Source organism: Aristolochia californica, unplaced genomic scaffold, assembly GCF_029961685.1.
Source record: "Aristolochia californica isolate CCGP_79_NKW_82.1479 unplaced genomic scaffold, dmAriCali1.0.hap1 SCAF_5, whole genome shotgun sequence".
NCBI lineage: Eukaryota > Viridiplantae > Streptophyta > Magnoliopsida > Piperales > Aristolochiaceae > Aristolochia > Aristolochia californica.
Window position 1 is genome coordinate 5963405 of NW_027182214.1, and position 25329 is coordinate 5988733.

The following is a 25329-nucleotide window of genomic DNA, read 5'->3' on the forward strand; positions in this document are numbered from 1 at the left end:
CTCTAAGGTTTGATTGGAATATGTGACAATGTCACTATTTCCTATTGATGGGCCTAAGGGTTTATATGGGTTATGTGCCATCATCGATGTGATGTGAAGAGGAACATAAGCATACAGCCTTGGGTTTCCTATTCCTTCGAAACGGGAACTGTTTGAGGTTCTACTTGTTGAGGTAGAGGGCCTATCCTGTTCGATGGAAAAACTGGATCTAGTGTTTGTGATTACTAGTTTTCCTTCTATCTCCTTTATGGTTTTTCAGGAGAGGGGAAGGTGTCTGGGTGCCAAAAGTTGGACTACCCATTCTGTTGGCCATGTTAACTCTCTGGGGTCGAGTTCTTCTATGGTCAAGTTATCAGAATAACCAATGTTTTTGGCTAATTCTGTGAGTTTCTTTGAATCTTTAACTGAAACCTTTCCAAGTTTGATTCCTCAGGCTACTATGCATACAAGTATGCGCATAATTCTTCTTCCTGGTTGAATTCCATTTTTCGACCAGTAATCTGTATAGATTTTTAGGGACAAGTTATCTTGGATGTGCCTGTCTTCTAAATCTATTTGTAGATTGGGCCATGTTGTAAAGGATACTGGGCCTAATCCAAAGTTAGCTCTAACTCCTCCGAGTAGGGCTTTTTCAAAATTATTCTTCACAGAGTTATCTACTATAGCTGCTATGAAGGGTAAATTCTGATTGATTCGTATTAAGGGGTCTAATCCTATAAGAACTAGTCCATAATGGACATATTTAAATCTTTTTAGCTTAGCTAAGTCAGATTCACTTAATAATCTGTAGCAGAAGGTACTTGAGTCGGTATCCTGTATTTCTACAGATAGTTCCTTTTGGAAGACGAAGAATTTCTTTTGGAACTCAATCCAATCTTTGTTGTAGACTTCAGATATCCTAGGGATACTTATTGTCCACTTTTGTCCATCCTGCATAAGATTAGGATGTTCATCGTATTTTCCTTGTCTTTCATGATGTATATGAACACTATTTTGGAGAGAAGTACATTTTATTCCTATTTCTTCAAACATTTAGGAATGTTAGATGAGTTGAGGTCTGTTCTAATTTTTGGAACAAGATTTCAATCAGTCGTTCTAATTGATACAAAGTGATGAAAGGAGAGATGTGTTGTATAACTAATTCCCTCAATTCATCATTTTGAGTTAAGGAACAGATGTCTCGTATAAGACAATCTCTATCTGTTCCTTTATGAGATTTTACAAAAGCTAGAGAAAGCTGGAGATGAAGAAGATTGAGAATCGACAAGCTTTGCAAGTCACCTTCTCCAAGCAGAAGAAGGGACCGTTCAAGAAAGTTGAGCAACTCTCCCTTCTAACCGGCGCTTCCGTCCTCGTCGTTGCCTTCTCTCCCGCCGGCAGGCCCTTTGTCTTCTGAGACGAGGGTTTGTTGCAGCGCTATCTCGAAGGCGAGACGAACATCCCAAATGCGGTGGAAGACGAAGAGCATTTCTCCTTGGACAACATCGACTTGGAGCAATGCACCGTTGATGAGCTCGAGCTTTTGATCGCCAATTTGGAGGAGGAACAAGCCACGATACTGGAGCTCGCGGACGAATTGAATGCGACCAAGCCGGCCTTAGGGCAACAATTGACGTTGGAGGCTGCACCTGTTGCTGTAATTGACGGAGTGGAGGCTACCCAACTGCATCAGGATCTTGAGATATTTCTTATGGATACCGAAGAAGAAGGAAATACCTCATCCGAGATTTCACTACCATCGGAAGATATCTTTAATGATTTGCCGCCACTGAATGTCTTCGACTACTACCTGGATTCATTCCTGCGTTGATGTTGGTTTTTTAAAATTTTTATACTGTTTGATTGCTCACCATTTCTGGGTTCTGGCACTGTATTTCTGTGTTTGACACATTTGGTTTTTTATTTTGTAGAGAGATGATTATACTTATTCTAATTAATTGACTCTCAAAACTCTCTTTGGGATTGAATAATAATTCTTGCTCATTTTCGGGAAATTTTCTCCCTCTTTCACCGTTTACTTCCTCTTTAATGCATTTACTTCATGGCGGCTTGTGTATTGGGAGTGGATGAAGGTTTCTGTAAATCTCTTGCCCGTCTGGAGACTAGAAGAGATGTAAATTAGTTTATATTTTTCTTAAATCAAAGGTAGAAGACGATTATTAACCCTAAAACCTATCCAAAAATCTAAAGTCCAACACTAGAAATTGCATCAAAATGGACACCAGAAATAATCGACCTATCTTGCACAAATTAAAACTTGTATAGGTACTGGGAAAGATCTGGACAACCAAATTCATCCCAGTTCTGAATCCGAGACAATCACCGGATTCAGATTGCGGGACCCCTATTGAGGAGAACCGAAAACTTAATCCTTCGTAATTGTAAACAACAATTCATGTTTTTTCTCATTTCAGACGTGTCAGAAAATATACCATAAATTACACAAAATACAGGAGATAAGAGCTTCATCTTCCTGACATCAGCTATGGCAAATGGTTAATTAGTGGTTGCATTAGTCTAGAAAAAAAAAAGACAATGTAAAGTTGAAGATATTTCTGTACAAAAAGGATTTTCTTTTTCTTTTTTCTCCTAGAACAGATGAGAATGCCTTGAGGATAGCTGCAGCTTCTACCAAATACCAAAGACATGGCATTGGTGTTATACAGAGTGAGCATCATAAAGACCAAAAACCCTGGGTTTGGGTTTTGGGTGGGTGAAGAAAACACCCATATCTATTCAAACACCCACTCTGAATAATCTCCTTGACTCCACCATCACGAGCATGATGAAGTACATAAATGAAAATTGGTCAATGGAACTCCTTGAGGAACTCCCTCAAAATTTTCAAGATGTAATTTTTACTGTCTTTGGACGTACATTAAGGAATTCCTACGAGGTGAGGATACGAGACCTCACCATGTCACAGAGAGGACATGGAAATAGTGACTCATGTTTTGAATCCCAAGAAGGGAACCTTCTCTCGGCTCACCACTACTGATATTTTCTGGTTGATGACTATCTTCTAGAGGGTCCCTCTGGATTATGGATATTTCATGGCCGATAGGATGGCCGATATAGTTGTTAACTCAAAGGCGGGAATTCTACTATTTGCACAAGAGATTACCATCACCCTTCTCCAGAGTGGCATAGACCTCTCGGATGAGGTTTCTATGGACATGACAAGGAAGATGTCCATAAAGAGAAATCAAAGTTGGAAATTTTTGGATTTGTCAAGTGGTGTGGACAGTGGATTCATTAAGAAAATATATCCAAGGAGAAAACCCACAATAAGCCACTTCAAGAGACGAGATGAGTCTCGAGCCTCTTGAGGAACAATAAGAATTTGCAAAGGGGAAAAGAATGGAAGAGGGTGCATCACCGTCTACTGATCAACTCTCTACTCTTGTAGAAGTCATCGATGATGTTCGGTTTACTCAAGTAACAATTATTTCCCACCATGACAAGACAACAAGACTGCAAATGATGGAGCAGCAGTTTGACATCATCCTCAGTTGACTTCCGCCTTCATCCTAGTTGACCATAGGATCCACCCTTTTTTTTCCTCCCGTGTACATGAGGATACTTATATGTTTTTCGTTTGATACTTGTACACATTTTTTAATCATTGGAACTTCTTTCTAGCGTACGAAAGTGTAAAATTCATAAAAGCACTTTGAATCAAAAGGCACATGTAGATAAAAATAAAATCTTAGTTTATTTTAGATAGTTTGATTTGTTAATGTAAATATGTATATGTAAAGGGGCATACTTGTTTTTATCGTTTGTCCAAAGGTATACATGTAAATTCCCCTCTTCCTTTTTGGATAGGGTTTCTGATGAACCCGTCGGCTACTTTGTATTTTCGGGATTCTGAGTTTCATAAGGAAAAACTCTCTAAAATCAGAGAGATTTACATGGTATCAAAGCGGAAAATTGAGCGATTTTGCTTCGATTTTGCAGTCTAAGTTGATTTGGTTGTTCTCGCACTCGAAATGTTTTTTGTTTTGCTCGGTTTGCGCTCGTTCTGCTCGTCTGCAGTTTTCGCGCCGCTCATCTGCTCCTTGTCCGGTGATCTCTGGTGCTTGAAGATGCCTCGCCGCCCCGTAAAAGCTCTGTCGTTGGTTGAATCGATGTTTTTGCGTCATTCGAGGTCGGTTCCCCTCTATTTCTGCTTTATTTGTGGTTTGTATTACTTTGTTTTGTCGACTTATGGTGCTAGCTTGTGCGGTCTCTATCTGTGGAGAGCATTACGGGCTCACGGTATTCTAAGAATCCTGCTGTTGGTTTACTGTGGAAGTTTATTGATTTCGGAGTTTTGGAGTGGGTTTGGACAGTAGCTCTATGTGGTTGTTTGAAGTTCTCGTGTTTCTATTTTTTTGAGAAAGTGTGGTATAGATTTGTGTTTGTGAGGGAGGTTGATTATAGTGGCTGGGTTAAGAGTTGGTTTCGGTCTTGTCACTGCCTGCTCGTGAATCCAGACTGGTGCAACCATCTTCTGTTGCTTGTGGCACTTTTGCTATTGGACTTATAGTTTTATGGATTCAATTAGTCATGGTTTGAAGGTTATCTTTGTTCGTTTAAATGGGAGTAATTACTCTCTTTGGAAGTTTGTGATGCGAAATTTTTTAGTTGGAAAAGACTTGTGGGATTACATTGATGGACAAATCACTGCTCTAGAACCTACATCCACTGACTTCATCACTTGGATCAACAACTCCGTGGATCCGTCTATCAGTTTGCAACTTTTGAAGTATGAGACTGCAAAAGAAATATGGGACTATTTGGAAACTTTGTATTAACAGACAAACTTTGCCAAAAGATATCAGATTGAGACAGCACTGCGGTCCGCTAAGCAAGGTGATCGTACAATTCAAGAATTCTACTCCTTTATGACACCTTTGTGGGATCAACTATATATGATGGATCCACCCTCCTTTCGGAAGCTCCCTAAATATACCAAAGCATGTGATGATCGCAAGCTTACCGATTTTCTTATGGCTCTTCGCAGTGATTTTGAACTGATAAGAGGATCTATGATCCATAGAGCTCCTCTACCCACCTTGTCTGCAGCTGTATCTGAATTATTGGCTGAAGAAACATGGTTGAGGTCTTTGGGTGAGCTTTCTTCCAGTAAGACATCATCACCTGATATGTCACAGGTACTTGTTTCTGGAACACACTCTCATACTCATCAGTCATCAGGGAAGCCTAAAGTGCCAGTTCCACAATATGAATGTTCCTACTGTCATGGTAAAGGTCATTGGAAACACCAGTGCCCCTCATTGCAAAGCAACAATAAAAATCAAGGCAATTTCAAACCTGCACAACATCATGCCTCTAGTCGTCAACATCAAGGCCATTTCAAATCAGCACCACATCGTACCTTTAGTCGTCCACCACCACATAGATGTTTTCGTCCATCTGCTGCCATTGGATCTTTGGATTATTCAGATGCACCTTTTGCACCAGCTCCCCCCAGCATTCTACGCCTGATCTCTCATCATTAGCTGCCGAGCTCACTCGCATTCTTGGCAAGTCCTCTGCTCCCAGTACTCAATTTGCATCCCATGCAGGTATGTCTTGTTCTGCTCGCTCCAGTGACACTCACAAATGAATCTTAGATTCTGGAGCCACACACCATATGACACCCCATTTGTCTCTTTTACATGATTGTGTTAAGCCATCACACCCAGTTAACATCCAAGCTACAAATGGCTCTCCCATGCCAATAGCCTCGGTTGGAACTGTCACTCACCCTACTTGGTCTTTGTCTGATGTTTTCTATGTTCCCCATCTAGCTGTTAACCTTCTTTCAATTGGCAAACTTATTGATTTAGGTCTTATCATTACCTTTGCTTCTGATCATTGTCTTATACAGGATCGCAAGTTCAGGAGGCAAATTGGGATAGGCCATGGAGAAGGTGGCCTTTACTTGCTTGATGACTTAAAATTGCCAGCATCTCTACATGTGTCTAATTTATCAGTTCAATCCATGTTGCAAGATTTACTTTCTATAAATAATCCTTTTTACTTATGGCATACCCGTTTAGGACATGTTTCTGCTTCTCGTTTACAGTTTATGATCACACACAATATGTTGGATTCTACTATTAAATCTTCCCCTCTTAGTGATTGTGTTGGTTGTAATCTTGGCAAACAATGCCATTTACCTTTTACATTAAGTCACTCGATTACTTATTCTCCTTTTTATCTTGTTCACTCTGATGTTTGGGGCCCTGCACCTGTATCCACTAAAGGTGGGGCTCGCTTTTATGCATTGCTTGTCGATGATTTCACTCGTTTCTCTTGGATATTTCTTATGCATCGAACATCAAATTTTTATTCTATTTATGTTCAATTTTGTGCTATGGTGCGAACCCATTTTTCCACTCACATTAAATTTTTTCGCTTTGATTCGGGTGGTGAATATATGTCATCTTTATTGAATGATTTTCTGAAGTCTGAGGGCACTATTCATCAGTTGTCTTGTCCTTATACACCTCAGCAGAATGGTGTTGCAGAACGTAAACATCGTCATCTTGTTGAAACCGCTCGCTCTTTACTGCTCCATGCCTCTGTCCCTTCTGAATTTTGGGGGGAAGCCCTTCATACTGCCATTTATTTGATTAATCGTATTCCTTCATTTATTTCTAGCAGTATCTCCCCTTTTGAACGGTTGTATGGTGTTCGTCCTACCTATGAGCACTTGTGTGTCTTTGGCTGTGCATGCTTTGTCTTATTACCCTCTTCCTGTCGCACTAAATTGTCTGCCAAATCTGCATTGTGTGTTTCTTGGTTATGGTTTTGGTAAAAAAGGATACCGATGTTACCATCCTGAGTCTAGTAAATTTTTTGTTTCTCGCAATGTTAAGTTCTTGGAACAGTTCTGTTACTTTCGGATTCCCTTGTCTACTCCTGGTTTGCATGATACAGAATTGTTACACATTGATCCCTTTGTATCTGATGAGCCCCATGATGACCAGTTAATCACTCACCATCCGTCCACTAATTCACCACTCCATCCGGAGGTTTCCTCTAGTCTGCCTTCACAACAGTCACATGTAGGTACTGACTTACCTTCTCCCATGGCGCCTCTCCCTCTCGACTCTCTGGACTCTGGCGATCCGCATCTTGCCACCCCTCGCGTTTCCACTCGTGTCTGACGTCCCCATCAGATGGTGAGTAAGTTATTTAACATAATTTATCAATATAAATGATAAAAATTACTTAGTTTTATAATATTCGTATTTTTAATTTTTTAATAGATAAATTCTCTCTCACAAATTTGAAATCAAATATATCGTTAAAATCCTTAATTTATATAAATACAAAAGAGGTTATTTTACATAAAACTATTCTGATAGATTTAATTTTTATAAGATAAACTCAGATAAATATTAACATTTTTAAACTAATAAATAAATAGGTTAAATCAAGATTTTTTAATTTAATTAAATATATAAATTAAGAGTACCAAGAGTTCTTTCTAGCGTACGAAAGCATAAAATTCACAAAAGCACTTCGAATCAAAAGGCACATGCAGATAAAAATAAAGCCTTAGTTTATTTTAGATAGTTTGATTTGTTTAAAACAAAATAATTTTAACATGTTTCAAATTAAAAAATAATTTTAACATGTTTTTAATTTATTAATAATTTTTAAAAATAATTAGTTGCTTAAAATTATTTATCAATATAAATGATAAAAATTACTTAATTTTATAATATCCATATTTTTAATTTTTTCATAGCTAAATTCTCTCTCACAAATTTGAAATCAAATAAATTGTTAAAATCCTTAATTTATATAAATAAAAAAGTCGTTATTTTACATAAAATTTCTCCGAAAGATTTAATTTTTATAAGATAAACTAAGTTAAATTTTAACTTTTTTAAACTAATAAATAAATTTATTAAATTAAGATTTTTTAATTTAATTAAATATATAAATTAAGAGTACCGAGAGTTCTCTCTAGCGTAAGAAAGCGTAAAATTCACAAAAGCACTTTGAATCAAAAGGCACATGCAGATAAAAATAAAATCTTAGTTTATTTTAGACAGTTTCATTTGTTTAAAACAAAATTTTTTTAACATGTTTTAAATTAATAAATAATTTTACTTGTTTTTAATTTATTAATAATTTTTATAAATAATTAGTTATTTAACTTAATTTAGATAGTTTGATTTGTTTAAAATAAAATAATTTTAACATGTTTTTAATTTATTAATAAGTTTTATAAATAATTAGTTATTTAACATAATTTATCAATATAAATGATAAAAATTACTTAATTTTATAATATCGTTATTTTTAATTTTTAATAGCTAAATTCTCTCTCACAAATTTGAAATCAAATACATCGTTAAAATCCTTAATTTATTTAAATACAAAAGATGTTATTTTACGTTAAACTATTCTGATAGGAACACCCATACTTCAAATTTAATATATAAATAAATACGTTAGATTAAGATTTTTTAATTTAATTAAATATATAAATTAAGAGTAGTGCGAGTTCTTTCTAGTGTACGAAGCGTAAAATTCACAAAAGCACTTTGAATCAAAAGGTACATGCATATAAAAATAAAATCTTATTTTATTTTAGATAGTTTGATTTGTTTAAATTAATAAATAATTTTAACAAGTTTTAAATTTATTAATAATTTTTATAAATAATTAGTTATTTAAAATGATTAATCAATATAAATGAAAAAAAAATCAAAATTTTATAATATCCATATTTTTAATTTTTTAATAGCTAAATTCTCTCTCACAAATTTGAAATCAAATATATTGTTAAAATCCTTAATTTATATAAATAAAAAAATATTGTTAAAATTACTTAATTTACTAGGTGCAGCTAATATCATTAAGAGTATATGACCATCTTAGGCGCTCGTCCACACAATTAATCTTAGGATTTCACTGTGAATAGTTCGTGAAAGAACCCAAAAGTCTCCAAGAAATGGTAAATGCAGATGGTTTCTACTTATTTAAACAGACCTTTCTCAAGATTCAATCCCCCATCATTTCGTATTAAAGGGTAAGAAGCACTGGTTAGCAATTCTTCCTTCCTTGAATTAACTTCTTAAGCTCAATATTTTTAACATCTATCAGTAAATGGAGTACTAAAGAGATCTAGTTTGCTTCTGTCCTGAGATGCATCAACATAAGTCCAGACATATCTTATACACTGATTAATAACTGATTTCCAGGAAAGCAGATGAAGGGACTCACCAACAACATGTTTTGTCATAATCTTTCATGGAGAGTCAGTGAGTATACTGTATTAAGTGATATTGACTTCAGTAGAGACACTCCAGCAACCATTCGATGCAAATATAAGTTTGTCAAAGTATAATATGTGAGAACCAAGGAGTGCAGCTACTGTACCTTGGTTGGCGCTGTTGTGTGTTGGCAACTTGGCACTGTCTTTCGTCTTGACACAGTTCTTGCTGCTTTGAGCCTGTTTGTACTAGCTCCATGTCCATCATTACTGGTTTCTCCATTTACTATCACACCATCCAGTCCAACTGTTATTTCATTGGATCCGCAGCTCTCCTTTTCTTCTCCTCCCACATCATCTTTCTTCTTGGTATTGAACGAAGCTTGATGACTGTAGTGAGTTGCTTCTTAGATCTTCAACAGAGGATTCTGGCTGGCAGGTTGCCATCCACCTCTCTAACCAGCTCCATCCCCAAGTTGGGTTGCCTGGAGTCTGATTGGGCTTGTTTCTTTTTGGATGTACAGGTTCTTAGCTGTCAACAAGTAGAACATTTGGATACTTGAGTCTTTACTCTGAACATACAGAAATTAGAGTCGATAAGTCGAAAATAAACAGATCAGTGTCCTTGAGAAACCTAGACTTACCTGTTGTGAAAATGCATAAGCCAATGCTCTCTCACGCCTTGTTGTTGCCTCCTGCCTGTGTTGCATTCTTAACTTTGCTATATTGCTACTCACTGTGCTGTCGTTCCATTCTTCCTTTGATGGCATCATTCAAGGTGAACAATTTTTCTAAAAATTCAATTTTCTTTTCGTTCATTTGTTTTTGACAATCACGCTAGTCTGAGTTGAAATACCAATTCCAAACAAGTTATATAATTCTATCAGCTTTCAAGTATTTTACCATCTGCTATTCTGGGCCTTAAATCTATTAGATTGAACTAACTCTTACTCAATTGGTCATCTTCTCCTACCTGTTAATTTATTACGTATTGGATATAAATAAAAAAATTCTATTAGACAGAACTATTCGATGGAGACAATTCCAAGTTATGGCTACTTCTAGAGTGGCAATTTCAAAAGTACCATCAGCTTACCTATCGGCAGTTCCTATCTGTTAGATCCCAATATATGTGTTGACAACTTGTTTATATGCCTACTACAGAAATCAGATTTCTCATTTCCTAGTATGATTGCTTATGTTATGAGTTCACTTCAATTTACCCAAGTATTATTTAAGAGGAATAGAGACTGAACTTTTCATAATTAAATGATAGTTTTACATGTGGTTCGACAAAATTTTGATGTCATACTATGAAATATACATGCAGAACTTTCCCTTTAAGGTCTCAAGCAGGCAGTGTAGTTTCAATTTACATGTACATGTCAGTTTCAAGTGAGAAGAGTTGGCATGTGTAATACCTTCTGCTTGGAGATTTGGGTTTTGGACTTCTGATGTACTCGAGGATGAAAAGGGGCAGTTTCATGTATTTTTCAGTTGAAGCACCAGTTTCGACTTCAACTGATGTGCCTCCAGACTCGGTGAATGGTTTGCTTTCTTCACTACTCTCCCTTTTACAGAACCTTCTGGTTTCTTGGAACTGACGCCTGGCCTGATAGAAAGACAGCAGCAAAATGGCTTTTCAGAATCACCCAAGTAAAGTCACTAAAAAGAAACCCTTGACTTGAAAATCCAACAAGATCAGTTAGCCTCATTGTGGATAGGTGAAACTCTGAAAGTCTTGAGTCAGCCACTTCTTAAGGGCATGCCTCTTGATGTTAGACCATCAGAATTTCTTTTCCAAGAGGCTATTTCTTTCAGCATGACTGTCAACCAATTGCCCAATTTAAGAATCATGCTGCATAATTTCTATTGGATTACATCATTTATGATGCTAATACCTAGATGGCTTTTGTAGCTATTAGTAGATACAATGTTTAGGAAGCATAAGCAAACCAGAATGCCGACTGGATAACTATAGCTGCATCATCTTTCTGTGAGCATCATGCTTGGTTGACGTCTTCTCTTTCTGTAATTTGTTCTTCATAAGATTCAGACTGTATTTCTTGATGAATTTCTTCATCCTTTATTGGCTCTGTTGTGAGTTGCCTCGGAACTCCTTACAGAAGCAGAATCCTCCCCTGCAAGAACTGAATTTACTTCGTCCACTCCCAACTCTTCTTGTCCATCGCAATGCTCTTAATCTGCTAAAATCAAATAAATGTCACTCTATTTAACATAAAAATGTGCCAAGTAACAAAGTCTACAATGTCAGAAAATCTTCAGTCATATGAAGACAAAAACTACAGAAACAGGACAAATGCTCCAAAAGTTCGGTATAGACCTCACAGTTAGAAACAGCCGGAAGATTAAATTCTTGACTCATTTTCGTAAGATTTACCGGGCAAAACTACACAAAAATGCGACTCTTCTTACAGCCATACGGTTTAACTTGCTGAAACCGTTGTATTTCAAAACCGTTGTGTCTGTTAGGACAGCAAAGACGATAATTACCTGGATTCAGTTTATGCCCCGAGATTACGATTACAACCCTGAGATTATTAAAACCAAATCTCTTGTGCAAGATCCCGTCAGTTATTATCCGGATTTTATCAACGGTTTCAAGCTACTGCAAGACAACTCATTTCCTACTGCCTTCCTAGATTTTTTATCACACAAAATATATGAAATAAACGGTAAAGAAATCAGTTGATCTGCTATGTTATGTCTTTAACAGAGGGAAATTTTCAGCGAGAGCAGAGAAAGAAAAAAAGTTAAAGAATGGGGATGGGAAAGAGAAAGCTGGAGATGAAGAAGATTGAGAATCGACAAGCTTTGCAAGTCACCTTCTCCAAGCGGAAGAAGGGACTGTTCAAGAAAGCTGAGCAACTCTCCCTTCTAACCGGCGCTTCCGTCTTCGTCGTTGCCTTCTCTCCCGCCGGCAGGCCCTTTGTCTTCGGAGACGAGGGTTTGTTGCAGCGCTATCTCGAAGGCGAGACGAACATCCCAAAGGCGGTGGAAGACGAAGATCCCTTTGTCTCCTTGGACAACATCGATTTGGAGCAATGCACCCTTGATGAGCTCGAGCTTTTGATCGCCAAGATGCAGGAGGAAGAAGCCACGATACTGGAGCTCGCGGACGAATTGAATGCGACCATGCCGGCCTCTGGGCAGCAGTTGACGTTGGAGGCTGCACCTGCTGCTGTAATTGAGGGAGTGGAGGCTACCCAACTGCATCAGGATCTTGAGATATTTCTTATGCACACCGAAGAAGAAGGAAATACCTCATCCGAGATTTCGCTACCATCGGAAGATTTCTTTAATGATTTGCCGCCACTGGATGTCTCCGACGACTACCTGGGTTCATTCCTGCGTTGATGTTGGGTTTTTTTAATTTTTATACTGTTTGGTTGCTCACCATTTCTGGGTTCTGGCACGTTTCACACGTTTGGTTTTTTATTATGTACAGAGATGATTCTAATTAATTGACTCCCAAAACTCTATTTGGGATTGAATAATAATTCTTGCTCATTTTCACCCTTTGCTTCTTCTTTACTGCATTTACTTCATGGCTGCTTGTGTATTGGGAGTGGATGTAGGTTTCTATAAATTTGTTGCCCGTCAGGAGACTAAGAAGATATGTAAATTAGTTTATATTTTTCTTATATCAAAGGTAGAAGACGATTATTAACCCTAAAACCTGTCTAAAAACATAAAGTACAACACTAGAAATTGAATCAAAATGGACACCAGAATTAATCGACATATCTTGCACAAATTAAAACTTGTATAGGTACAGGGAAAGATTAATCTTGCTGACTAATAACTTGTGGGCAGTACTCTTCTACATAATTGCACATTTTATTTATTTTATTCACTTTAGGTCTAACAAATAAAGATTAATTAATCTCTACGCATTTCTTAGTAGTAGTGCTGACGTGTCTAGGCAATACATGTATCACTGCAGTGTCTATGTATTCATTAACTGGTTGACCAGAAGAAATCATGTAGCCATCCTTGAATTTCATGGATTTGGTACGATGGGCACCTCACCATCGCAGTTGTAAAAAATTGACGTTTTTCTCATTTCAGACGTGTTAAAAAATATACCATAAATTGCTGAAAATATAGGAGATAGAGTTTCCATCATCCGGACATCAAACTTGACAAATGGTTAATTAGTGGTTGCATTAGTCTAGAAAAACAAATGTCATTCTAAACATATTGTTATTTCATTAAAACTTTTTTATTTTGAAAGACTATATATCTATCTATTTCTAGCTATATATCCATATTATCTAATCTAATATATACGTTAATGGAACAGGGGTCAAGTTTTTCTCATAAACTAGCCGAGATGGCAAATGCTCCCTGCCCCCTCAGCCTCTTAAACAAACAAGAGTCGAAAGATAAGAGGAAGAGAAACTCGTAGAGAAAATCGATATCGTTAGATGGAAATCCATATTTTGGCACTATCTTCCTCCAAGAATCTCGATGCATGTCCAAAGGTGAATGAGGATTTTTACAGTAGAACGCTCTATGGAGGAGCAAATGAAGATAAAGACATCTCATGACATCAGTAATCCTCAATCCCCTATAATTCTGGTAGCATATGCCAAATATTTTGCTAGCTGCTAGGATTTTTTCGATCGAGGCGTGCAATCAAGCAAGCTCGAGCAATTCCATTCTTGCCTAACTGCTGCCAAGACTTTACTTTGCTGGTAATTTTTCCATTTGCGGCCTTATTTCAGCTACAATTTGCATGACAAAGGAGTCTTGGGACTTGGCTCACTGTAGCATGGATTATTGTACAGTAGAATGCTCATTGTGAGTTTCTTCGTCCCTCTTCTTTTCATCTTTCTTTTGTTTGTAAGACTGAAGGGAGCTCTTAGATTTGACAAAGATTCAATTATTGAATGAATAAAGATAATTATCAAGTGATTTTTTGGGATTTCCTTTAAAGTTCAAAAGGCTGAACAGAAAAAGAAATAGGGAACCAAGGCAGCAAAGCAAGAGAAATGTATGGAGTAGGATATTTTGAAGTTAGAAGACTTTCTTTCGCCTATCTTTATGTTCTCTTTTTTCCTTAATGATTTTGTGACGCAACTTGTTTTCGACATAAAGGAGAGAAATTTTCACAACAAAGTATGAGAGGATGAATTGAACCACATTTTACATTGATTTAAGAGTAGTATTTATACACAATTTATAACAGAAACCTCTTCATCCAAAGGGTACAAAACATCCAACCTATGTCTACAAATTTCATAAAGTTGTATATGGTCTCAAACAGGCTCCATGGGCTTGGTATCATAAACTGCATCAATTTCATGTGGGTTCAGGTTTCAAGAATTTTCACTCTCATACTTCCCTATTTACTCTCAATACTGGCAAACATGTTCCGTTTCTATTGGTGTATGTCAACAAAATTATCATTACTGGTAATAGTGATGATCGTATTTTTCTTGAGCAAGATCCTTTCAGTTATTATCCGGATTTTATCCAAGCTCAAACAAGCTACTGCAAAACAACTCATTTCCCATCCAAAAACCTAAAGTAAACCACTAGAAATTGAATCAAAATGGACATCAGAATTAATCGACCTATCTTTCACAAATTAAAACTTGTATAGGTACTGGGAAAGATTAATCTTGCTGACTAATAACTTGTGGGCAGTCCTCTTCTACATAATTGCTCATTTTATTCACTTTAGGTCGAACAAGTGAAGATTATTTAATCTCTATACATTTCTTAGTAGTGGTGCTGACGTGTCTAGGCAATACATGTATCACTACAGTGTCTATGTATTCATTAACTGGTTGACCAGAAGAAATCATGTAGCCATCCTTGAATTTCATAGATTTGGCACGATAGGCACCTCACCATCGCAGTTGTAAATAATTGAAGTTTTTTCTCATTTCAGACGTGTTAGAAAATATACCATAAATTGCTAAAAAGATAGGAGATAAAGTTTCCATCATCCGGACATCAAACTTGACAAATGGTTAATTAGTGGTTGCATTAGTCTAGAAAAACAAATGTCATTCTAAAGTAAACCAAGGGTCATATTGTTATTTCGTTAAAACCTTTTTATTTTGAAAGACTATATATCTATCTATTTCTAGCTATATATCCATATTATCTAATCTAATATATACGTTAATGGAACAGGGGTCAAGTTTTTCTCAGAAACTAGCTGAGATGGCAAATGCTCCCTACCCCCTCAGCCTCTTAAACAAACGGGAGTCGAAAGATAAGAGGAAGAGAAGCTCGTAGAGAAAATCGATATCGTTAGACGGAAATCCATATTTTGGCACTATCTTCCTCAAAGAATCTCGATGCATGTCCAAAGGTGAATGAGGATTTTTATAGTAGAACGCTCTATGGAGGAGCAAATGAAGATAAAGACATCTCATGACATCAGTAATCCTCAATCCCCTTTAATTCTGGTAGCATTTGCCAAATATTTTGCTAGCTACTAGGATTTTTTCGATCGAGGCGCGCAGTCAAGCAAGCTCGAGCAATTCGACTCTTGCCTAACTGCTGCCAAGACTTTACTTTGCTGGTAATTTTTCCATTTGCGGCCTGATTTCAGCTACAATTTCCATGACAAAGGAGTCTTGGGACTTGGCTCACTGTAGCATGGATTATTGTACAGTAGAATGCTCGTTGTGAGTTCCTTCGTCCCTCTTCTTTTCATCTTTCTTTTGTTTGTAAGACTGAAGGGAACTCTTAGATTTGACAAAGATTCAATTATTGAATGAATAAAGACAATTATCAAGTGATTTTTTGGGATTTCCTTTAAAGTTCAAAAGGCTGAACAGAAAAAGAAACAGGGAACCAAGGCAGCAAAGCAAGAGAAATGTACGGAGTAGGATATTTTGAAGTAAGAAGACTTTCTTTCGCCTCTCTTTATCAAATATTTTTTCCTTAATGATTTTATTATGCAACTTATATTCGACATAAAGGAGAGAAATTTTCACAACAAAGTATGAGAGGATGAATTGAACCACATTTTACATTGATTTAAGAGTAGTATTTATACACAATTTATAACAGAAATCTCTTCATCCAAAGGGTACAAAACATTCAACCTATGTCTACAAACTTCATAAAGTTGTATATGGTCTCAAATAGGCTCCATGGGTTTGGTATCATAAACTGCATCAATTTCTTGTGGGTTCAGGTTTCAAGAATTTTTACTCTCATACTTCCCTATTTACTCTCAATACTGGCAAGTATGTTCAGTTTCTGTTGGTGTATGTCAGCAATATTATCATTACTGGTAATAGTGATGATCATATTTCTCTTGAGCAAGATCTTGTCAGTTATTATCCGGATTTTATCAAGGCTCACACAAACTACAACAAGACAACTCATTTGCTAATGAAAGACAACCCGACTTCCTAGATTTTTTATCAGACAAAATAAATGAAATAAACAGTAAATTTTTTTTGCGTCTTTGTAAAGAAAACAGTTGTTTCTTTAACAGAGAGAAATTTTCAGTGAGTGCAGAGAAAGAAAAAAAGTGAAAGAATGGGGATGGGAAAGAGAAAGCTGGAGATGAAGAAGATTGAGAATCGACAAGCTTCGCAAGTCACCTTCTCCAAGCGGAAGAAGGGACTGTTCAAGAAAGATGAGCAACTCTCCCTTCTAATCGGCGCTTCCATCCTCGTCGTTCCCTTCTCTCCCACCGGCAAGCGCTTTGTCTTCAGAGACGTGGGTTTGTTGTAGCGCTATCTCGAAGGCGAGACGAACATCCCAAAGGCGGTGGAAGACGAAGATCCCTTTGTCTCCTTGGACAACATCGACTTGGAGCAATGCACCCTTGATGAGCTCGAGCTTTTGATCGCCAATCTGGAGGAGGAAGAAGCCACGATACTAGAGCTAGCGGACGAATTGAATGCGACCAAGCTGGCCTCTAGGCAGCAGTTGACGTTGGAGGCTGCACCTGCTGCTGTAATTGACGGAGTGGAGGCTACCCAACTGCATCACGATCTTGAGATATTTTTCTTATGGATACCGAAGAAGTAGGAATTACCTCATCCGAGATTTCGCTACCATCGGAAGATTTCTTTATTGATTTGCCGCCACTGGATGTCTCCGACTACTACCTGGATTCATTCCTGCGTTGATGTTGGTTTTTTTTAATTTTTATACTGTTTGATTCCTCACCATTTCTGGGTTCTGGGACTGTACTTCTGTGTTTGACACATTTGGTTTTTTATTCTGTAGAGGGATGATTATACCTTATTCTAATTGATTGACTCCCAAAACTCTCTTTGGGATTCAATAATAATTCTTTCTCATTTTCGGGAAATTTTCTCCCTCTTCCACCGTTTACTTCCTCTTTACTACATTTACTTCATGGTGGCTTGTGTATTGGGAGTGGATGAAGATTTCTGTAAATCTCTTGCCCGTCTGGAGACTAGAAGAGATGTAAATTAGTTTATTTTTTGTTAAATCAAAGGTAGAAGACGATTATTAACCCTAAAACCTATCCAAAAATCTAAAGTCCAACACTAGAAATTGCATCGAAATGGACACAAAAAATAATCGACCTATCTTGCACAAATTAAAACTTGTATAGGTATTGGGAAAGATCCGGACAACCAAATGATCCCGGTTCTGAATCCGAGACAGTCACCGGATTCAGATTGCAGGACCCCTATTGAGGAGAACCGAGAACTTAATCCTTCGCACTTGTAAACAACAATTGATGTTTTTTCTCATTTCAGACGTTTCAGAAAATATACCATAAATTTCAGAAAATCCAGGAGATAAGAGTTTACATCTTCCGGACATCAACTGTGGCAAATGGTTAAATAGTGGTTGCATTAGACTAGAAAAAAAAAGACAATGTAAAGTTGAAGAAATTTTTGTACAAAAAGGATTTTTTTTTTCTTTTTTCTCCTAGAACAGATGAGAATGCCTTCAGGGTAGCTGCAGCTTCTACCAAATAACAAAGACATGGCATTGGTGTTATATAGAGTGTCATAAAGACCAAAAACCCTGGGTTTGGGTTTTGGGTGGGTGAAGAAAACACCCATATCTATTCAGACACCCACTCTGAATAATCTCCTTAACTTCACCATCACGAGCATAATGAGGTGCATAAATGAAAATTGGTCAATGGATCTCCTTGAGAAATTCCCTCAAAATTTTCAAGATGTAATTTTTACTGTCTTTGGACAAGCATTAAGGAATTCCTACGAGGTGAGGATACGAGACCTCACCATGTCACAGAGAGGACATGGAAATAGTGACTCATGTTTTGAATCCCAAGAAGGGAACCTTCTCTCGGCTCACCACAACTGATATTTTCTGGTTGATGACTATCTTCTAGAGGGTCACTCTGGATTATGGATATTTCATGGCCAATAGGATGGCCGATGTAGTTGTTAACTCAAAGGCGGGCAATCTACTATTCGCACAAGAGATTACCATCACCCTTCTCCAAAGTGGCATAGACCTCTCGCATGAGGTTTCTATGGACATGACAAGGAAGATGTCCATAAGAGAAATCAAAGTTGGAAATTTTTGGATTTGTCAAGTGGTGTGGACAGTGGATTCATTAAGAAAATATACCCAAGGAGAAAACCCCACAATAAGCCACTTCCAGAGACGAGATGAGTCTCGAGCCTCTCGAGGAACAATAAGAATTTGCAAAGGGGAAAAGAATGGAAGAGGGTGCATCATCGTCTACTGATCATCTCTCTACTCTTGCAGAAGTCATCGATGATGTTCGGCTTACTCAAGTAACAATTGTCTCCCGCCATGACAAGACGACACGGCTGCAAATGATGGAGCAGCAGTTTGACATCATCCTCAGTCGACTTCCGCCTTCATCCTAGTTGACCATAGGATCTACCCTTTTTTTCCCCTCCCGTGTACATGATTATACTTATATGTTTTTTGTTTGATACTTGTACACATTTTGTAATCATTGGAACTTCTTTCTAGCGTACTAAAGCGTAAAATTCATAAAAGCACTTTGAATCAAAAGGCACATGCAGATAAAAATAAATTCTTAGTTTATTTTAGAAAGTTTGATTTTTTTAAAATAAAATAATTTTAACATGTTTTTAATTTATTAATAGTTTTATAAATAATTATTTATTTAACATAATTTATCATTATAAATGATAAAAATTACTTAATTTTATAATAACCTCATTTTTAATTTTTTTAATAGCTAAATTCTCTCTCACAAATTTGAAATCAAATAAATTGTTAAAATCCATAATTTATATAAATACAAAAGAGGTTATTTTACATAAAAAATACTCTGATAGATTTAATTTTTACAAGATAAACTAATAAATAAATACATTAAATAAAGATTTTTTAATTTAATTAAATATATAAATTAAGAGTACCGAGAGTTCTTTCTTGTGTATGAAAGAGTAAAATCCACCAATGCACTTTGAATCAAAAGGCACATGCAGATAAAAAGAAAAACTTAGTTTATTTTAGATAGTTTGATTTGTTTAAAATAAAATAATTTTAACATGTTTTTAATTTATTAATAATTTTTATAAATAATTAGTTATTTAACATAATTTATCAATGTAAATGATAAAAATTACTTAATTTTATAAAATCCATATTTTTAATTTTTTAATAGCTAAATCTCTCTCGCAAATTTGAAATCAAATATATCGTTAAAATCCTTAATTTATATAAATACAAAAGAGATTATTTTACATAAAACTACTCTGATAGATTTAATTTTAATAAGATAAACTAAGATAAATATTAAATTTTTTAAACTAATAAATAAATACGTTAGATTAAGATTTTTTAATTTAATTAAATATATAAATTAAGAGTACCGAGAGTTCTTTCTAGTGTACGAAAGCATAAAATTCACAAAAGCACTTTGAATCAAAAGGCACGTGCTGATAAAAATAAAATTTTAGTTTATTTTAAATAGTTTGATTTGTTTAGAATAAAAATTTTTAGTTGGAAAAGACTCTTGGGATTACATTGATGGACAAATCACTGCTCAGAACCTACATCCACTGACTTCATCAAAGAACATAAGAAGTGGTTGACTGAAAATGTAAAAATCATCACTTGGATCAACAACTCCGTGGATCTGTCTATCAGTTTGCAACTTTTGAAGTATGAGACTGCAAAAGAAATATGGGACTATTTGGAAACTCTGTATGAACAGACAAACTTTGCCAAAATATATCAGATTGAGAAAGAATTGTTGTCCGCTAAGCAAGGTGATCGTACAATTCAAGAATTCTACTCCTTTATGACACCTCTGTGGGATCAACTATATATGATGGATCCACCCTCCTTTCGGAAGCTCCCTGAATATACCAAAGCATGTGATGATCGCAAGCTTACCGATTTTCTTATGGCTCTTCGCAGTGATTTTGAACTGATAAGAGGATCTATGATCCATAGAGCTCCGCTACCCAACTTGTCTGCAACTGTATCTTAATTGTTGGCTGAAGAAACATGGTTGAGGTCTTTGGGTGGGCTTTCTTCCAGTAAAACATCATCACCTGATATGTCACAGGTACTTGTTTTTGGAACACACTCTCATACTCCTCAGCCATCAGGGGGCTTACTTGGTTCTAGAACACACTCTCATACTCATCAGTCATCAGGGAAGCCTAAAGTGCCACTTCCACAAGATGAATGTTCCCACTGTCATGGTAAAGGTCATTGGAAACACCAGTGCCCCTCATTGCAAAGCAACAATAAAAATCAAGGCAATTTCAAACCTACACAACATCATGCCTCTAGTCGTTAACATCAAGGCCATTTCAAATCTGCACCACATCATACATTTAGTTGTCCACCACCACATAGAGGTTTTCGTCCATCTGCTGCCATTGGATCTTTGGATTATTCAGATGCACCTTCTGCACCAGCTCCCCCCAGCATTCTACGCCTGATCTCTCATCATTAGCTGCCGAGCTCACTCGCATTCTTGGCAAGTCGTCTGCTCCAAGTACTCAATTTGCATCCCATGCAGGTATGTCTTGTTTGGCTGGCTCCAGTGACACTCACAAATGAATCTTAGATTCTGGAGCCACACACCATATGACACCCCATTTGTCTCTTTTACATGATTGTGGTAAGCCTTCTCACCCAGTTAACATCCAAGCTGCTAATGGCTCTCCCATGCCACTAGCCTCGGTTGGAATTGTCACTCACCCTACTTGGTCTTTGTCTGATGTTTTCTATGTTCCCCATCTAGCTGTTAACCTTCTTTCAATTGGCAAACTTACTGATTTAGGTCTTACCATTACCTTTGCTTCTGATCATTGTCTTATACAGGATCGCAAGTTCGGGAGGCAGATTGGGATAGGCCATAGAGAAGGTGGTCTTTACTTGCTTGATGACTTAAAATTGCCAATATCTCTGCAGGTGTCTAGTTTGTCACTTCAATCCATGTTGCAAGATTAACTTTCTATAAATAATCCTTTTTACTTATGGCATACTCGTTTAGGACATGTTTCTGCTTCTCGTTTACAGTTTATGATCATACATTTACCTTTTACATTAAGTCACTCGGTTACTTCTTCTCCTTTTGATCTTGGTCACTCTGATGTTTGGGCCCTGCACCTGTACCAACTAAAGGTGGGGCTCGCTTTTATGCATTGCTTGTCGATGATTTCACTCGTTTCTCTTGGATATTTCTTATGCATCAAAAATCAGATTTTTATTCTATTTATGTTCGATTTTGTACTATGGTGCGAACCCATTTTTCCACTCACATTAAATTTTTCGCTTTGATTCGGGTGGTGAATATGTCATATTTATTGAATGATTTTCCGAAGTCTGAGGGCACTATTCATCAGTTGTCTTGTCCTTATACACCTCAGCAGAATGGTGTTGCAGAACGTAAACATCATCATCTTATTGAAACCGCTCGCTCTTGACTGCTCCATGCCTCTATCCCTTTTGAATTTTTGGGGGAAGCCCTTCATACTGTCACATATTTGATTAATCGTATTCCTTCATTTGTTTCTGGCAGTATCTCCCCTTTTGAACGGTTGTATGGTGTTCGTCCTACCTATGAACACTTGCGTGTCTTTCGTTGTGCATGCTTTGTCTTATTATCCCCTTCCTATCGCACTAAATTGTTTGCCAAATCTGCATTATGTGTGTTTCTTGGTTATGGTTTTGGTCGAAAAGGAAACCGATGTTACCATCCTGAGTCTGGTAGACTTTTTGTTTCTCGCAATGTTAAGTTCTTGGAACAGGTCTGTTACTTTCGGATTCCCTTGTCTACTCCTGGTTTGCATGATACAGAATTGTTACACATTGATCCCTTTTTATCTGATGAGCCCCATGATGACGAGTTAATGACTCACCATCCGTCCACTGATTCACCCCTCCGTTCGGAGGTTTCCTCTAGTCTACCTTCACAACAGTCACATGCAGGCACCGACTTACCTTCTCCCATGGCGTCTCTCCCTCTCGACTCTCTGGACTCTGGTGATCTGGACCTCACAGTTAGAAACAGGCGGAAGATTAAATTCTTGACTCATTTTCGTAAGATTTACCGGGCAAAACTACACAAAAATGCGACTCTTCTTACAGCCATACGGTGTAACTTGCTGAAACCGTTGTATTTCAAAACCGTTGTGTCTGTTAGGACAGCAAAGACGATAATTACCTGGATTCAGTTTATGCCCCGAGATTACGATTACAACCCTGAGATTATTAAAACCAAATCTCTTGTGCAAGATCCCGTCAGTTATTATCCGGATTTTATCAACGGTTTCAAGCTACTGCAAGACAACTCATTTCCTACTGCCTTCCTAGATTTTTTATCACACAAAATATATGAAATAAACGGTAAAGAAATCAGTTGATCTGCTATGTTATTTCTTTAACAGAGAGAAATTTTCAGCGAGAGCAGAGAAAGAAAAAAAGTTAAAGAATGGGGATGGGAAAGAGAAAGCTGGAGATGAAGAAGATTGAGAATCGACAAGCTTTGCAAGTCACCTTCTCCAAGCGGAAGAAGGGACTGTTCAAGAAAGCTGAGCAACTCTCCCTTCTAACCGGCGCTTCCGTCTTCGTCGTTGCCTTCTCTCCCGCCGGTAGGCCCTTTGTCTTCGGAGACGAGGGTTTGTTGCAGCGCTATCTCGAAGGCGAGACGAACATCCCAAAGGCGGTGGAAGACGAAGATCCCTTTGTCTCCTTGGACAACATTGACTTGGAGCAATGCACCCTTGATGAGCTCGAGCTTTTGATCGCCAATATGCAAGAGGAAGAAGCCACGATACTGGAGCTCGCGGACGAATTGAATGCGACCATGCCGGCCTCTGGGCAGCAGTTGACGTTGGAGGCTGCACCTGCTGCTGTAATTGACGGAGTGGAGGCTACCCAACTGCATCAGGATCTTGAGATATTTCTTATGGACACCGAAGAAGAAGGAAATACCTCGTCCGAGATTTCGCTACCATCGGAAGATTTCTTTAATGATTTGCCGCCACTGGATGTCTCCGACGAAGATTTCTTTAATGATTTGCCGCCACTGGATGTCTCCGACTACTACCTGGATTCATTCCTGCGTTGATGTTGGGTTTTTTTAATTTTTATACTGTTTGGTTGCTCATCATTTCTAGATTCTGGCAGAGAGATGATTATACTTATTTTAATTGATTGACTCTCAAGACTCTCTTTGGGATTGAATAATAATTTTTCCTCATTTTCGGGAAATTTTCTCCCTCTTTCACTGTTTACTTCCTCTGGACTGCATTTACATCATGGCGCCTTGTGTATTGGGAGTGGATGAAGACTAGAAGAGATTTAAATTAGTTTAGATTTTTCTTAAATCAAAGGTAGAAGACGATTATTAACCCTAAAACCTATCCAAAAATCTAAAGTCCAACACTAGAAATTGCATCAAAATGGACACAAAAAATAATCAACCTATCTTGCACAAATTAAAACTTGTAGGTACTAGGAAAGATCGGGACAACCAAATTGATCCCAATAGACAGTCGTCGGAATTAGATTGCGGGACCCCTATTGAAGATAACCGAGTACTTAAGCCTTCGCAGTTGTAAACAACAATTCATGTTTTTTCTCATTTCAGATGTGTCAAAAAATATACCTACAGGAGATAAGAGTTTATATCTTGCTGACATCAGCGGTGGCAAATGGTTAATTAGTGGTTGCATTAGTCTAGAAGAAAAAAAGACAATGTAAAGTTGAAGATATTTCTGTACAAAAAGGATTTTCTTTTTCTTTTTTCTCCTAGAACAAATGGGAATGCCTTGAGGATAGCTGTAGCTTCTACCAAATACCAAAGACATTGCATTGGTGTTATACAGAGTGAGCATCATAAAGACCAAAAACCCTGGGTTTGGGTTTTGGGTGGGTGAAGAAAACACCCATATCTATTCAGACATGCACTCTGAATAATCTCTTTGACTCCACCATCAGGAGCTTGATGAGGTACATAAATGAAAATTGATCAATGGATCTCCTTGAGGAACTCCCTCAAAATTTTCAAGATGTAATTTTTTCTGTCTTTGGACATACATTAAGGAATTCCTACGAGGTGAGGATACAAGACCTCACCATGTCACTGAGAGGACATGGAAATAGTGACTCGTGTTTTGAATCCCAAGAAGGGAACCTTCTCTCGGCTCACCACAACTGATATTTTTTGGTTGATGACTATCTTCTAGTGGGTCCCTCTGGATTATGGATATTTCATGGCCAATAGGATGGCCGATATAGTTGTTAACTCAAAGGCCGGCAATCTACTATTCGCACAAGAGATTACCATCACCCTTCTCCAGAGTGGCATAGTCCTCTCGGATGAGGTTTCTATGGACATGACAAGGAAGATGTCCATAAGAGAACTCAAAGTTGGAAATTTTTGGATTTGTCAAGTGGTGTGGACAGTGGTTTCATTAAGAAAATATACCCAAGGAGAAAACACCGCAATAAGCTACTTCCAGAGACGAGATGAGTCTTGAGCCTCTCGAGGAACGATAAGAATTTGCAAAGGGGAAAAGAATGGAAGAGGGTGCATCACCGTCTACTAATCAACTCTCTCCTCTTGTAGAAGTCATCGATGATGTTCGGCTTACTCAAGTAACAATTATTTCCCG

The 25329-nt window shown here is 37.3% G+C and overlaps 3 protein-coding genes across 5 annotated transcripts; 1 reads left to right on the forward strand and 2 right to left on the reverse strand.

The window, feature by feature from the left end:
- Positions 1-9026: 9026 nt before the first annotated feature.
- On the reverse strand, positions 9027-10576 carry LOC137965782 (protein IQ-DOMAIN 33-like). The gene is made up of 2 exons (XM_068812127.1): positions 9871-10576; positions 9027-9758 (listed from the first exon to the last, which is right to left on the reverse strand). Exons 1-2 carry the CDS (start codon positions 9997-9999, stop codon positions 9642-9644), a joined length of 246 nt encoding a protein of 81 aa, XP_068668228.1. The 5' UTR covers positions 10000-10576; the 3' UTR covers positions 9027-9641.
- Positions 10577-10756: 180 nt separating this feature from the next.
- On the reverse strand, positions 10757-12578 carry LOC137965781 (uncharacterized). Of its 3 annotated transcripts, none has more exons than XM_068812124.1 (3): positions 12073-12578; positions 11183-11430; positions 10757-10838 (listed from the first exon to the last, which is right to left on the reverse strand). In XM_068812124.1, the coding sequence occupies exon 1, from the start codon at positions 12461-12463 to the stop codon at positions 12125-12127; it is 339 nt and encodes a 112-aa protein (XP_068668225.1). In that variant the 5' UTR covers positions 12464-12578; the 3' UTR covers positions 10757-10838; positions 11183-11430; positions 12073-12124. The 3 variants fall into 3 exon arrangements, with proteins under 3 accessions (XP_068668225.1, XP_068668226.1, XP_068668227.1); XM_068812125.1 differs by having other exon boundaries at positions 11183-11433; XM_068812126.1 differs by having other exon boundaries at positions 10759-10833.
- A 10563-nt stretch (positions 12579-23141) lies between these two features.
- Positions 23142-23780, forward strand: LOC137965173 (agamous-like MADS-box protein AGL15). The gene has a single exon (XM_068811549.1). The coding sequence runs from the start codon at positions 23142-23144 to the stop codon at positions 23778-23780; it is 639 nt and encodes a 212-aa protein (XP_068667650.1).
- The last annotated feature ends 1549 nt before the right edge of the window (positions 23781-25329 follow it).